Source organism: Setaria viridis, chromosome 6 (genome assembly GCF_005286985.2).
Source record: "Setaria viridis chromosome 6, Setaria_viridis_v4.0, whole genome shotgun sequence".
Lineage (NCBI taxonomy): Eukaryota > Viridiplantae > Streptophyta > Magnoliopsida > Poales > Poaceae > Setaria > Setaria viridis.
This window is the reverse complement of record NC_048268.2, coordinates 12,777,774-12,793,213: the sequence shown is the minus strand read 5'-3', so window position 1 is coordinate 12,793,213 and position 15,440 is coordinate 12,777,774. Positions and strand designations below refer to the sequence as shown.

Sequence of the window (15,440 nt, the reverse complement as noted above, 5' to 3'; positions counted from 1 at the left end):
CTGATCGGATGAATAATAGCTCAAAGCAGGATGAAGAGCATGATGGCGCCAAGGGCATGAAGCTTTACCCTGATTTGTTGTAGCTTTGTTTCCTCTATCTAGCTTCACATTGAAGTTTGATTATGCATGCATAGACTAGTTTCCTTCCCAATTATCAGTGAAGTTCTCCCAAAATTGGATTGTTTCTTCTTTTCAATTCTAGCTCTTCTTTCTGCGGGAATGCCTGTATTCTAATCAATTTTGTTTACCGGGAATGCCTGTATTCCAATCAATCTGTTCTACAAACCTGACAACACATGGTATCTGTAAGGAAAGTGGTCTTAATTAGGTCATTAGTGATTTTGGTGATTGTGTGTCAACACTAACTTAGGGGACAGTGGTGGAGCTTAACAAGAACACAGAGGGGGCCAGCCAATGTTCATTAAGCCATTAAACTAATAAACAGTACCAAAATCACTGTTCAACCAATAGAAATTTTGCTTTTGGCGGGGGGGGGGGGGGGGGGCATGGCCCACTATGGCCATGCCTAGTATACAAGGTTTAGTCACATGGATGTAAGGTAATGGACTTGTGTGATGAAACACATCAAACAAAGGTAAAAGAGTATATGTACAAGACCACCAAAGACCTTAAAGCAACCCAAGACATCATAAAAGAGAAGTTGGCACAAAGATACGGTGATCACAGTCACATATCATAGACACGCGAATAAATAAAGTAAATCAGTGATCATAGGATGATATAGTGATGGCCATGAAGGGAGCATTTGATGAATCGGTGATCAGTTCGATTTGAAGTTAACATGCATCATAGAATGATAAGGGGACTCCAGTAACAGGAGCATAGGATCAACCGGTGATCATAGGATGATACGGTGACAGGCACAAAGGGAGCAGAGGATGAATCGGGGTGATAGGCTCGACTCGAATTGGGCTATGGAGCTTCTATGCATAAATCAAATGATACAGTGACTACAGTAGTCGGTACATAGGATCAATCAGTACGGTGATGGCCATGAAGTTGTTATAGTATAAATCGGTGATCACTATTTTTTGTGACCGTTTGAGTAACGGCTAGTTTCTTAGCTTTAGGCTATTACCCCATTGCCCAGCCAATTCATCTGTGTTAGAGTTTTGGAGAAGCTATAGGCTTAGTTTCTGGATATACACAAGTATTCTATTCACTAAAGTGCTCATTAAGGTATTGATTAGTGCTAGTTTAGGCATATTAGCGTATTGCTTTAGGGATTAGCCTGGAGTTATGCAAAGTTTGCACACCTCCTTGTTATTGGTGCTTCCACGAACCAAGAGTTATAAATTCGGGGCATATAAGTCTTGCGACACCCTCCAACTGTGTATGTGGAGTGGCCGGCGGTGCTTGTGAAAGGGAGGAGAGTCTCTTGGCATTTTGACGAAACTCTACCAAGTGAAGACTGGCAAGAAGCATCTTGGAGAGGCTTAGGCAGAAACCCACTTGCATGTGGGGAAGGCTCATCAACTATCCTACGAGTTACTTGACTAGGAAGCATATGCCCTTGCGTGGGTATTTTCTTGAAAAAGGCTCCAACAACGAGGACTAGTGGAAAACTTTGCTTTCAACCTCGGTAAAAATCTTTGTGTCACCGTACTGAGAGTTTGCCTTCTCTACCTTATTTACCTTTTGCATTTCTTATTACACTTTACATTCTGCGTTTACCTTTCCTAAAATTGCCAGGTGTAGTTTATAGGATTGGAACCTATGCTGCAAAACTCTTTTGGGTAGAGGTAGTAACATATAGAAAAACCTCGTGCACATCTGGATAGAAATTGAAATAGGTTTTTATATGTGCTTGGAGTCTTAGTTTTTAAACACCCAATTCACCCTCTCTTAATGTGTCACGATCCCTTCAGTATCGAATGACGTTACATTGTTGCCATCATGTAATAAGATACACCGCAATTTGATTCCATTTGCATTTGCATTACCACTTCACGTACCACCAAACAGCACCTAAGTTCGTTTCATCAGTGATAGTGATTTTCAAAGCGTAGGAAAGCATATAGCAGATTAGCAATGTGATTGTTAGGTTGCTTATTCTGACAAGGCACGTTGTCCATAAGCACAGGTGACCAATATTGGAAAATAACCAGCATGTAGTGTATTTATCATTACAGATCCAACATATTTATATGGTCTTCACATGAAATGCACAAGGGTCCTTAAATAGTAGATCAATTTGTATATATAACAATTTACTGACAATAAGAACAGACTATATATACATGACAAGACAAAGAAGCATCCATCTTTATTCGGTATAAGTCTATATATGTACGAATCTGAGAAATACTAAGGTAAAACTACTCGGTGGGGTAGGAAGGCTCCATGGCCAGGCCGCACATGCCCCTCTTATCCGAAATATCCTTCTCCATTCTCAAGTAACCGTTCTCGCCCCATGTGGTGCCCCAAGAGTTCTTCATCAGCCAGTAGTTTGTGCCATCACTTGCCTTTCCATAACCGATTGCTGCAATTCCATGATCCAAGTCTGTGCCGCAAGAGCCTGTCATCACACCACCGGAGTAGAACTGAAATGTCATGTCTCCTCCATCCACAGCCACCGAGACAGGCTGGTTAGCTACAACCTTCATGAGGGCTACCTCGTTGTTTGCTGGCACATCTTCATAGCCCTTGATGGTCGCAGCGCTGTTCGATCCACTCTTGCACTTGTCATCCGCAGCTGTGTATGGATAGCCGGACTCAGTGGTTAGGCCGCCATTCTTGATGATGAACTTGAAGGCGTCGTCCATCAAACCACCCTCACATCCCTGATCCTCTCCATGGACATCGCAATCCACCAACTCTTGCTCCGAGAGCGAGATGAGGTTTCCGGTGCTGATTTTCACAATGCCCTCTGTGGCGGCCACAGCCGAGAACACCCAGCAGCAGCCTGCAATTGGTTAAGTATGTTTCAACGTATGGATGCCATCAAACACTAGTTGCAGAAAAATAGTGTTGACACAAGTGTATCATCCTTCTAATTAAATGTACTTACCACACTGTCCCTGATCCTTGATGGGAGTCACAGCACCTTTGGTTCTCCAGTCGATGGTCGCTGGAAGCGCATCAATGCTAACATTCTCGTACCTAAATCCGGTAGGGACCTTCACTGGGCTAGGTTTGAAGCCCTTGTTAGTCTTGGTGGCCCTGAACTCATCGTTGGTGAGGTCGGCGAACTGGTTGACGCCGAGCCAGAACTTGCGGTTCCCAGTGGCGTTGAATGACTCGATGAACTTAACATTGGCCTTGAACACCTCGAACCGCCGAGCCTTCTCGGCAGCATCTTTGTAGACACGACTGTACTGTGCCATCCATTGCTGGTGCCTCGCCCATATGGCTGAGTTGTCGCTCAGGTCGCGAGCTGCGAGAGCACCACTGAATAAGAATGCGCAGCCGAGGATTGCGAGGAGAAAAGCTTTAGGGCTGGCCATGGTCGATCAGGCCTTTCAATAGGTTGCTACTGGTGGCGTTGTGCACTGTGCTTTTGATTTGGTGATTGGATATGGAAGAGTTGCACGGGTATATATATAGCTACCGGCCTGTATTTTGTAAGTCACTACGGGAAACCTTAAATTTGCCGAGTATTTTCTTTTTGCCGAGTGTTTTTTTTCGGACACTCGGCAAACAAGCTCTTCGCCGAGTGCCAAGCCAAAAACACTCGGCAAAAAAAACACTCGGCAAATCGGGGCTTTGCCGAGTGTCAAATAAAAAACACTCGGCAAAGAGGGGGGTTTGCCGAGTGTCAAGAAAAACACTCGGCAAAGAGGGGGGTTTGCCTAGTGTTTTTTTTGATACTCGGCAAAAAAATAATTTTTTTTTCTCTTTTCACCATGAAATTTTTTCTACTCCCCACATACAACATGTGGTACTCCATGTTAAAATTTGGTATATTTTTGAATTTATTTGCTATATTTAATTAATTAATTGCATTTCAAGGGAATTTTTGGTATAAGTCAAAATTTGAACTGCAAGTGATTCAAATTATGGAATAAAATGAGTAGAAAAATGATATTCATGTTATTTGGACCAATTTGAGACCTGACCCATGAAATGAAAAGAAATTTCGAACATCTTGTTCAGAAAACATGACCATGAACGTGTGGCAGTAGTATTTTTAAATTGTAAAAAAAAACAATCAAAGTCTGAAAATCTTAAGATTTGTCATGATGTGATGATATAATACGTGGAGGCTGTGGAAAAAAATAGAGAAGGTTTTGCACATTTCATCATGTACGATGATTACAAACCGAAGCATCTCAGAAGAAGAATAGTAACTTTAAGAAGGATTCGATAAAATTTAGAGTCGAAGTGACGGTCGAGTTCGGTTTGACTACAAAACTTTTTGTATAGTCAGTAGAGAACCTATATTGGTTCGTGTGAAAATTTGGTATTTTTTTGAAACTGTTAGATATTTTTTAAATTTTTTTCAAAAAAAGTTTGCCGAGTGTCCTACGTTGGACACTCGGCAAAGAAACTCTTTACCGAGTGTCCACGTAGGACACTCGGCAAACCAGCCCCCACCCCTCAAAAACAATCCCCCCGGCCGGCCTCCCCCCGCGACAGACCGCGCCCGGCCCCGGGCCCAACTCCTCCAGCGCCCCCCCCCCCCCCCCGGCCCCCTCCCTCCAGCGCCCCCCCCCCCCCCCGGCCGCCGCCGCCGCCGCCCTCCCTCCCTCTCCCTCTCCCTCTCCTACCGATGCCCCCCTCCCCCACCTTCCTCTCCCGCTGCCGCCGCCGCCGCCCTCCCTCCCTCTCCCTCTCCCTCTCCTACCGGCGCCCCTCCCCCTCCTCTCCCCTCCTCCCTCCCTCGCGTGGCCGCCCCGCCTCTCCCCAGATCCGGCCGGATCCGGCGGGGAATCCGCCCCTCCTCGCCGGATCCGGCGGGGACTCGCGTCGAGGGCCCCGGATCCGGCGGGCGTGGATGGTGGCGGTGGGCGTGGATGGTGGCCAGCGGCGAAGGTGGCGGCAGCGTGGATGGTGGCGGCGGCGGCGGTGTGGATGGTGGTGACGTGCTGGTGGTGCGGCCACCGCCTCCCCCGGTTCCGGCGCCACCGCCTCCCTCCTCCAGATCCGCCGGCGCGGGCGGCGCCCCTCCCCTCCCTCTCCGGCGTAGGCGGCGCCCCTCCCCTCCCTCTCCGGCGCGGGCGGCGCCCCTCCCCTCCCTCTCCTCCGGCCCTTCCCCTCCCGGCTGGCGGTGGTGGTGCTGCTGGCGGCCGGTGGCTGGGTGTGGATGGTGGCGGCAGCGGCCGGTGGCGGTGCTGGCGGTGGGGGCTGGCGGCGGCGGCCGGTGGCGGTGCTGGCGGTGGTGGCCGGCGGCCGGAACAGGTTTTTTTTTTATTTTTTTCAACAATTGTATGCCGAGTGTTTTCTGGCCACTCGGCAAAGTCTTTGCCGAGTGCGCGACAGAAAACACTCGGCAAAACCTTGTTTGCCGTCACAGAGTTTGCCGTGTGCCGTTTGCCGAGTGTTACACTCGGCAAACGGCTCGCCGAGTGTATTTCGCCCTTCGCCGAGTGCCCCTGGCACTTGGCAAATTTCTTGTTTCCCGTAGTGAGTATTAAGATACGGTTCTTGTACGATGTACTGTGTGGAAAGGGACATGTCCGTGGCCGTGAAGTACGGTGTGGTTGACAGATGGTATAAAATACTTGTGCTTGAAACGTGCGTTTGCCGCACTGCTGAGAATGCCCATTGTTTATGCCTAGAGTTCTAAAAGCATAATAAAGATGAAGCGCCACATTTGATAACAGGCATTAATATTCAACATATAGAATAAAAATTGGAAAAAAAACCTACTACCAGGGACAGGAATGTGATTTTGACATATAATACCAAAATAAGTTTTTTCTTATTATCTTTATATCCTGTACTTGAATGTAACGTTCACTTGTTATAAATATCTATAAACTTAAAAATTAACATAGTCGGTCGTGGTTGAACATTTTAAACGATGCCATTCAACTTATTTATATCAGTTTGCCACTCCACTAAAAACCTTCAGTGATATATTGACGCAGACTTTGTGAGATAAATCCTTTGTACTGGTGGTCTTTATCACAAACCGTAGTGCTATCCGTCACTATCGGTTCTGTTAAAAGACCTCAAAACTAGACACTCAATTTTCCTAAGTTCTCCGCTGCCTCCCTTTCCCCTCTATGCTGCATGCTCCACGACCATGATATCTCTCCTAGGTGGGAGCCAGGCCATGCACGCGTTGGAAATTTTTAGAGTTCCGCGAATATCAATATTATTCTGCGGATATATGTAGATGTTGTTTTTGAAAGTTAATGTGTCCATTTTAACAGATATACTGTAACAGAAAATAATTGCCCAAAAAATTTAGTATTCATGATTGTGAGGTTGTTGCACATGAAACAAATAATACAGCAACCCGAAAAAGCAAACAACGAACTGCTCAGATGATCACACTGTTGTCGTTAGTGCTCCACCTGAGCACTCACCAGCCGCACTACCGCCATTGCCGTCCTTGTCGTCCACCGCTGTTGCAGCAGCCTCTTTCTCCTTTTGTGCAAGATTGGCCTTGTCCCAGTGCATCCGAGTGTAGAGGTGCAGAATCATGCCGTCCTTATTGCAGCCGTGCACGCCGCACGTCTAGCACGAGAGCCTGCCATTCTGTTGCTGCAGCACGGTGAACACCTTGCCCTCCACCTGGATCTTGATTGTCTTACCAGACGCAGCATTGTCATTGGTCTCCACGGATTGCTTCGCTTGGGCCACAGCCATTTGCTCTGTCAGCTGAGTGCTCTCCTCCAGCTTCCTCAGTAATCTCGCCATCCTCTATAGGATCAACGTAAGGTTGAACTTCTGCCGGTCCATCTACTTCCATAGGCGCCATGGCTGGTATGTTTTTCACTGTTGGTGCTGCCATTGACCGTGTCTACTCAAGCTGACATTGATGATCTGCAGGTACTCGAGCCGGCGATGGATGCGGAGAAAGCAGCTGCTCTGGCCATGCAAGACAGGTTGCCGGTCATCGAGGAGGTCATCAAAATCAAAGATGATCTAGAGCCTCCTGTTGCTGAGGTGGACCCTGGTAGTGCAAGAACAACTCAAACAGCACAGGCGATGGCTAAGGCTAGCGATGATCGTGCTACGACCATTCAAGCCGCGCCAAAGAAACTATCTCCGACCATCAAGCCGCTGCGCCTGATAGGTGAACCCCTTTTGAAGTTGAGGATATTGACAAGGTATGTCTTTACTGCTCCTTTGAGTTCTAATTGTGGCTCATGATCAACTTGTCATGTCTCAGAGGCTTTGTCAAATCCTCTTCTGTGGACTTGGGAGGGCCAAGCTTGAGGCCCGTGACTGATGGCGGTAGCTACTCAGTCCAGAACGTCACCCTGGCCCAAGCAAGTCTGCAGCTAGAGAATCAGCCCACAACAACGAGTAATCTAGGTGATGTGCCTCTTGTAGCAGCGTTGACGCAAGATGTCATATGATCATTGACTGACGTTTTAGTGCCAGCCCCCGAGCAACAAGTACCCGAAGACGTGGTGGCGACTACCTCTGGCACCATGGATACTGTCGTAGCCCCCGAGCTAGAGGTGGAAATTGAAGTAGCAACAATGGTGGAAGTCATGGCTGTCGACCTATCTTTCGAGCCCGGTCCGTCGACAACCCTTGCTGTAGTTCCTGTTGGAGGTATGCCCTAGAGGCAATCATAGAGATTATGATATTCCACTGTATCCATGTTTTATATTGTGTTCCTTGAATATCCATTATAGGCTACTTGAATTGATTTGCAATTATGTGAATTGTGTATGAAACTCTTTACTAGTATGGTTATTCTAAAAGTTGTCCCTATTCGGAGTTCATGTGAGGACACACATGAATATTAGACTAGCACATGTATTAGTTGATAACTATATTTCACAAGTCATGAACATGGAGATGTCAAACTAATAATGTGGGCATGTGTAGAGACATGTGCTAGGACTGACTCAACGCGAGTTACATAGTTCTCTCTTTACACAACATGTACGCTTTGTCCTTAGACCTGAGATTGTCGCATGTACTCAAGATGTGAATCGACTTACTTAGGGGCTATCAACCACTACACTGTAACTAAGTAGTTATAAATGTAGCTTTCGAGTTTGTCAAGAAGCATGCTGTGAGGTATGGTTAGTCAAGATGGAATTTGCCCCTCTCTATTTGAGAGAGATATCTCTAGGCCCCTCGAGTGATTGGATCCGGAAATGCATGGCCATGCTACGTGAGGTTAAGAGTTAACCTAGAAAGGGATTCCAAATCACAGCATCAAGAAAGAGTGGTCGGCTTGGAGTTAGATAAAATATCGTGAGGTAAAGGGAATAGCATGTCGTGATGTTATGATGGTTTGTTTGATATGATCTTTGTGTGCGTATAGGAGTTGGCATGTCTTGCTAGAGGCTACTACTAGCTATTGGGCAAGTAAGAGTACTCGCGCCATATCTATACGTATACGAACCTATAGGGTCACACACTTAAAGGCCTGGAAGTCCAATTCGGATATGATCTGAATTGGACCAGGTTTAGAGTACTAATGGGCCTCAGACCTAGAGGCCTGCTAGGGACCCCTATGTATATTGAGGGGTGGAGGTGGCTTAGGGTTTTATCCCCTTTCACACCAGCAGCAGTCGTGCCTCCCACGCCCTCGCCTTGTTGCACTCGCGGACCTAGCAGTCCGGCTTGTGATGTTTCCTCCCCGCACGTGTGGATACCTTGGAGCTGTTGCATCTGTAGCACTTGGACGAGCCGCCGCACGAGACCTCTGACGAGGAACCTGATGAGCCAACAAGGAGCCGACGACGAGCCTGACGAGCCGTGGCATGAGGAGGGCATCGCTGCACGTGGATGAGCTACTGAGGAGCTGCTCGACATCGACGTGTTCGACTACACTGCGTCGACGTGTGATCGACTTCGCTGTCCCGATGCATTTCTACAACTTCTGCACCTGTGCGTTGAGTGGTAACCTCGTGATCTATAATAGCAGTTATTCCTTGTTTATGTGATAGAAAAATCTTGTTTTGCGCTACTTTATTGAATTGTAATTCTACAACTAGGGCCGATGTACATGGACATGTAAATCAAAATTTACGGATAAAATTGACAGAGTTGCTCGATATTCCACGAGTTGTCAACATCTTCACCAGAGAGATGTTGGAGCCTATACAACCCAGGTCCAGTGACTTTGGAGATGATGAACGGTCCCTCCCATGGTGACTTTAGCTTGTGTAGCCCCTTGGTGTCTTGGATACGCTTGAGGACCCTATCGCCTACATTCAACGAACATTCTTTGACGTTGCAATCATGATAGCGGTGGATTCCATCAAGGTACCTTGCAAACTTGACGAGTGCTGCATAGCGAGCTTCTTCGAGGTTGTCTAAGTCCAGGTGCCTTATTTCTTCTGCTGCGGCATCCTTGTACTTCTCGAATGTTGGAGATTTCCACATGTCATCAATAGGAAGGATAGCTTCAAATTTGTAGACCAGGAAGTAGGGCGATTTTCCTGTAGGCTTGGATGGCTCGGTACACAGCCCCAAGAGGACATTGGGTAGTTCTTTGAGCCACTTGCCCCCTTTCGTGTTTCCGATATCGTGTAGCCTTTTCTTGAGAGCTTCTAGTACCATCCCATTGGTGCACTCAACCTAGCCATTGGCCCACGAATGAGCACTAGAGACATACCAGATGTCGATCCAGTGTTCTCGTAGTATTCCCAAAACTCATGATTGTTGAAGTTCGAGCCCTGGTCTGTGATAATGCAATTAGGAAAGCCGTAGCGATGGACAATTTCATTGAGTAAGTCGAGTACTCTGCCTGCCTTAGGGCAGGTTATTGGCTTCACCTCGGTTCACTTGGTAAACTTGTCAATTGCCACTAGTACTCGGTTGAATCCTCCAGTTATCGTGGGCAGTGCGCCAATCATGTCGAGCCCCCAACATGCGAAGGGCCAAGAGGGTGGTATGGTGATCAGCTTGTAGGTAGGGACAAGCTATTGTTTGGCAAAGAATTCGCATCCTTGGTATGGGCGAACTAGTTCCTCAACGTTAGTGAGAGCTATAGGCCAATAGAACCCTGCTTTCAAAGATTTGCCCACGATCGTTCGTGAGGATGCGTGGTTGCTGCAAATGCCTTTGTGGATTTCCACCAATATGTCCTTGCTGTCTTGCCGTGAGACACACTTCATGAGTACTCCTGATGATGCACCTCTTCTATAAAGCTTGTCTCCGACTAGAACATAATTCTTGCTGCGTCGTGAGACTTGCTCTGCTTATATCTTGTCTGGAGGTAACTTGTGTTCTTTAATGTAGTCGATGAAGGGTACTCTCTAGTCCACGTCGATCATCATGAGCTCACTATCTGGTGCGGTAGGACCTCGATCAATGGTTGTTGATGATGCTGGCTCCGTTATGGATGGCTTGTGTAGCTCATGGACGAAAACTCCTGTTGCAACTTGAGCACGAGTAGATCCAAGCATGGATAGGAGTCCACGACGATGTTGTTGTCGCGAACTACATGGTGGAACTCCAGACTAGAGAATTTGTTCTCTAGCTTGCGTACTTCTAGGCAATAAGCATTGATGTTTGCCTTGTGGCGACCCCACTCATTGTTGACTTGATTGATTACCACCAGTGAGTCGCCGTAGACTAGCAATTGCTTGATTCCTAGCAAGAGTGCTAGGCAGAGCCCGTGTAGAAGAGCTTCGTATTTAGCTTCATTATTGGATACTTCCCAGCAGATTTGTAGGACGTATTTGAATTGTTTGCCTTTGGGAGATATCACGAGTACTCCTGCACTGGCACCCACGAGCTTGAGTGATCCGTCGAAATACATGACCCAATGCTCTCGATGTTCTCCTGATGTTGGTAGTTTATTTTCCCACCATTCTACCATGAAATCGACTAGGGCCTAGGACTTGATTGTAGTCCTCGACTTGAATTCCAGGGACAATGCTCCGAGTTCTACCGCCTACTTAGATATTATTCCCGTTGCATCCCAATTGTGGAGAATTTCTCTCTGGGGGAAGTCTGTGATGACAGAGATGTTGTGCTCCTAGAAGTAGTGTTGTAGCTTTCGCGAGGCGGGTAGTATTGTGTATAGCAATTTCTGGACTGGCGGGTATTTGACCTTGGAATCTAACAATACCTCACTAACGAAGTAAACGGGCATCTATACTTTGTATACATTGCCTGGTTCTGGTCTTTCAACCACGGTCATTGTGCTAACGATGTTGGTAGTCGTGGTGATGTACAACAGCAAGTATTTGTTGGGGTTTGGCACCGTGAGGACCGGTGGCTTTGATAAGAAGTCCTTTAATTGTTGTAGGGCTTGATTTGCCTCCTCGGTCCACTAAACTTGTCTTGTCGCTTCAGTAGTTTGAAAAAAGGTAGGCCCCATTCTCCAAGCCTTGAGATGAGTCTATTGAGGGCCACCATACATCCAGTCAGCTTCTGGACATCCTTGATGCATCATAGGGCATGCATGTCAGTGATGGTGGAGATCTTTTTGGGGTTAGCTTCAATGCCTCGGTGACTAATGATGAACCTGAGTAGTTTCGCTGAAGGCGCGGCAAAGACGCACTTTGTCGGGTTGAGCTGCCACCAAAATTCTCGCAGGCTTGCGAAGGTTTCTTCTAGATCCACAATCAGGTCATCGGGATTTCTGGTCTTTACGACCACGTCGTCCATGTACGCCTCCACGTTGTGGTGTAACTGTTTCTTGAAGCACTCCTGGATTGCCTATTGATAAGTAGCGCCTGCATTTTTTAACCTAGAAGACATTGTTGTGTAGCAAAAAGCTTCCTATAGGGTGATGAACGCGGTCTTGATCTGATATTTTTCTTTGAGAGCTATCTGGTGATACCTCGAGTAGCAAACAAGGAAGCAGAGTAAGGCGCATCAAGCTGTGGAGTCGATGACTTGATCAATCTTAGGGAGCCCGAAGGGATCCTTTGGATAGTGTTTGTTGAGCTTTGTGTAGTCGACACACATCCTCCACTCATTGTTATTTTATTTCGCATGAGGACGAGATTAGCAAGCCACTCTGGATGATAGACTTCTTTTATAAAGCCCGCCATGAGTAGTTTGGCCAGCTCTTTCTTGATGCCTTCCCTTCTGTCTTGGGTGAATCATCGTAGGCGTTGTCTTTTAGGTGTAGCTTTTGGGTTCACATTGAGTGAATGCTTGATCAGCTCCCTAGGCACCCCCGGCATGTCCGCTGGTTTCCACATGAAGATGTCTCAGTTGGTCCGGAGGAAGCTGACGAGGGTGCTTTCCTATTTAGGATCCAGCCTTGTGCTAATCAAGGCTGTTTTGGAGCTATCACTAGTCTCAAGATCAATGGCCTTGATGTCTACTTCACTTGCTGGCTTGACCTTGATTGTCCCTGAGTTCTTTTTTGGGATTTCAAGTTCTGATGGGGACAGCTTCTTGAATGCAGCGAAGACTTGCATCATCGAATTTGGTACTTATGTAGTTGCTGCTAGCTCCACGGCTGCTGTGTCGCAGTCATATGACCTCTTCAAGTCTCCATGCAGGGAGAATACTCCCTTGGGTTCCGACATCTTGAGTACTAAGTACATGTAGTGTGGGATGGCCATGAATTTGGCCAATGCTGGTCTTCCGAGGATGGCGTGGTATGATGTTTCAAAATCCACTATCTCAAACCAGATGTATTATGTCCAGTAGTGTTCTTTGGTCCCAAAGATAACTGGCAAAACCACCTATCCAAGGGGTACAGCTGCCTTGCCTGGGACGATCCCATAGAATGGAGAGTTCTTTAGGGTGAGCATATCAGTGATGTCGAGGCCCATATTCTTTAGTGTCTTGGCGAATAGGACATTGAGACCGCTACTGCTTTTGATGAGTACTTTAGTAAGTCTGGAGCCAGCGACAATTGGGTCCAGAATGAGGGGATACCATCCTGGGTCTGAGAAACTAGTCCATTGGTCTTTCCTGGAGAAGGTAATTGGCACCTCAACCCATTTGAGGAATGTTGGCATCGTAGGTTCAATGGACATTATCTCTCGAAGAGCGAGCTTCTGGGACCGCTTAGTAGCAGTACCCGAGGTTCCATAGAAGATGACATTGACGCTGTTGGATGGGTTCTGAAATTTGCCATTGTCACCATAATCTTCGTCTTCCTTAGCCTTGCCCTTGTCTTTGGTTCTAGATGGCTCTAGGAGGTCCGTCATGACTCTACATAAGGTAAAACAATCTATCGCAGAGTGCTTGTGGTATGGGTGCCATGCCCTATTTCTTCAGGAGCTCATTGAACGAGGGTTTATCTTTATTCTTGTTGCCACCTTTTCTTGGATGACTGCGACATTGCTGCGATAGTATTGGCTAGCTTTTGCTTGCGGTTGTGATCTCCCGAGAAGTTATTTTGGTTGTCATTGTAAGGGCGATTGTTGCGGTTCTTGTCGTTGCGTTGGGCATTGTGCTGATTGTTGTTGTTCTAGCCTTTGTTGCGATTGGATTTGAACCTTTCAATCTCCTTTGTCTTGTTCATCAGCCCACGCCTGCACCATGATCTTGTGAGATTTGACATCAGCGAGACATCTTCTGCCGATGTCCTGGAACACTCGGCGGTCATGGAGGCCGTTCTGGAATCAATCTATAACGTCATGCTCTATGATGTCCAGAATTGTGGCCTTCTTGTCGAAGAAGCAATGTCAGTAACTCTACAGGGTCTCGCCTTCTTGTTGTTTAACCTGAGACAAGTCGATCCTGTTGCCAGGATACTGCATTGCCCCTGCGTAGTTGTTGGTGAACGCTACCTTGAGGTTCTTCCATGAGTCAATGGAGTTCTTATCCAATGATTCAAGCCATGTGAGTGGTGCTGCCTCCATGGAGATGTGGAAGTAGATGACTTTGGTGTCGTCGTTTTCCTCAGCCGCTATTACTGACAGCGAGTAGCACCGTAGCCATTGAACTGAGTCCTACTTGCCATCGTACATGGTGATAACTAGGGGTTTGAATTTTTTAGGTAGCATTATCCTCCTTGCACTTATGGAGAAGGTAGGGAACCCGTCAGAATCATCCCCTAGGTGTTTAACTTCTTGCTCGCGCTCGCGACACCGTCCGTCAATGATGGTATGACGTTGATCTTGTTGCGAAGGTCTTCTACTAGGCGTTCAGGCTCTGGGTTAGCCCCACGGTGGCCACGGCCTCCAAAGTTTCTGCCCAACTACCCTCTGCTGTAGCTTGGCTTGGTCTGGCGCCTCCAAGTTGGCTTGGTCTGGATGGAGGGCCTCTATGGCTGCTGCCATGTTGACTATGCTAGGATGGGGAGCGTTGGACTGACTGTATTGGATTCTTTTGATTGAGTTGTTCGTATGCGCGTTCTACCAGTTCAACTAACTGCCTAGTGTACTTGTTCTACGACATTGCGCGGGTGATAAGGTTAATGGACGCGATGGTGTTGAGGGGAGTATGATGGTGACGTGTTTGAACTGCCTCAAAGGCACTATCCAGGTTCATTATTGGTAGGTCCACTGCAAGGCGGCGGCGGTATTCTCCTCTTGTGGCATTCCTTACTCGTTGTTGAGTTCTTTGAGCTTTAGTCTCTTCTTCGACAACATTAGTAGTGAGATCATCCTGTGAGACGTCATCCGAGTGATGTTCATGTCACGGGTTTCTATCCCTTTGCTCTTCTTTTTCATCCTCTTGTCTAGCAATGAGGGCGAATAGTTCTCGCTCTGGAGAGTAGCTTCCCAAGCTTGAAGTGATGACCTCTGTGGTGTCACCTTCCTCATAGGTGGGTGACAGAGGAGTTCCCTTCTGGTACGGGAGGGTGTCGAGGTAGGCAATGAGGCACGAATTGTTGTCTTTGGCAAGAGCAGGTGGCTCCATGTTGGGCTAGTAGACGAATCTGCCTTGGGGAGTTGATGTGATCATCAGGCCCTGCTGCGGACTTGATAAAGGAGTCTCCTCATCTAGGTCTGAGTAGTAATCGGGGTCCTCAATCATATGTTTATCAGGCTGTAATCTGGACAGGGCTGCCTAATAAACAGTGGCCACGTTGAAGAGTTCGAATGAGAGTCGACTCTGGTTGCAATCCAATTCGCACGATGGCTTATAAGCCAGCTCGTGCGAGTTAATCCATCTGGTGGAAGAAGTTGAGTTGTACTCGGACTCGTCCCCCCCAGCCTCTAACTAGGTCAGAAATTTAAAATTCGCCAAAATTCTCGATGAGATCCTCCAGAGTTTGGTGCTGGAGCTTCAAGGCTTGCTGATTCTTCTCCGGGGTCGACGCAATGTGGCGGTGGAAATTTCCAGCGCCGTCTGTGATGTAAACCCAGGAGTCGAAGACGAACGTCGCGCCTGCTTCAAACGCGACGATTGGCTTGATGATGACTTGTGCCATTGAGTTCGCCAACGCATTCACAGCGAGCGCCCCTACC

General features: G+C 47.3%; 1 protein-coding gene across 1 annotated transcript; it reads right to left on the bottom strand.

Annotated features, from left to right (window-relative positions):
• Nucleotides 1-2,339: 2,339 nt before the first annotated feature.
• Nucleotides 2,340-3,467, bottom strand: LOC117862174 (senescence-specific cysteine protease SAG39). Its single transcript, XM_034745702.1, has 2 exons — nt 3,032-3,467; nt 2,340-2,926 (listed from the first exon to the last, which is right to left on the bottom strand). Exons 1-2 carry the CDS (start codon nt 3,465-3,467, stop codon nt 2,340-2,342), a joined length of 1,023 nt encoding a protein of 340 aa, XP_034601593.1.
• Nucleotides 3,468-15,440: the final 11,973 nt, after the last annotated feature.

What these genes read in the sequence shown, in the direction of transcription:
- LOC117862174 (XM_034745702.1), bottom strand. Translation starts at nt 3,467, where the DNA reads ATGGCCAGCCCTAAAGCTTTTCTCCTCGCAATCCTCGGCTGCGCATTC. An exon ending in CAAGGATCAGGGACAGTGTG is followed by an intron (nt 2,927 to 3,031) that starts GTAAGTACATTT and finishes AACCAATTGCAG; the next exon opens with GCTGCTGCTGGGTGTTCTCG.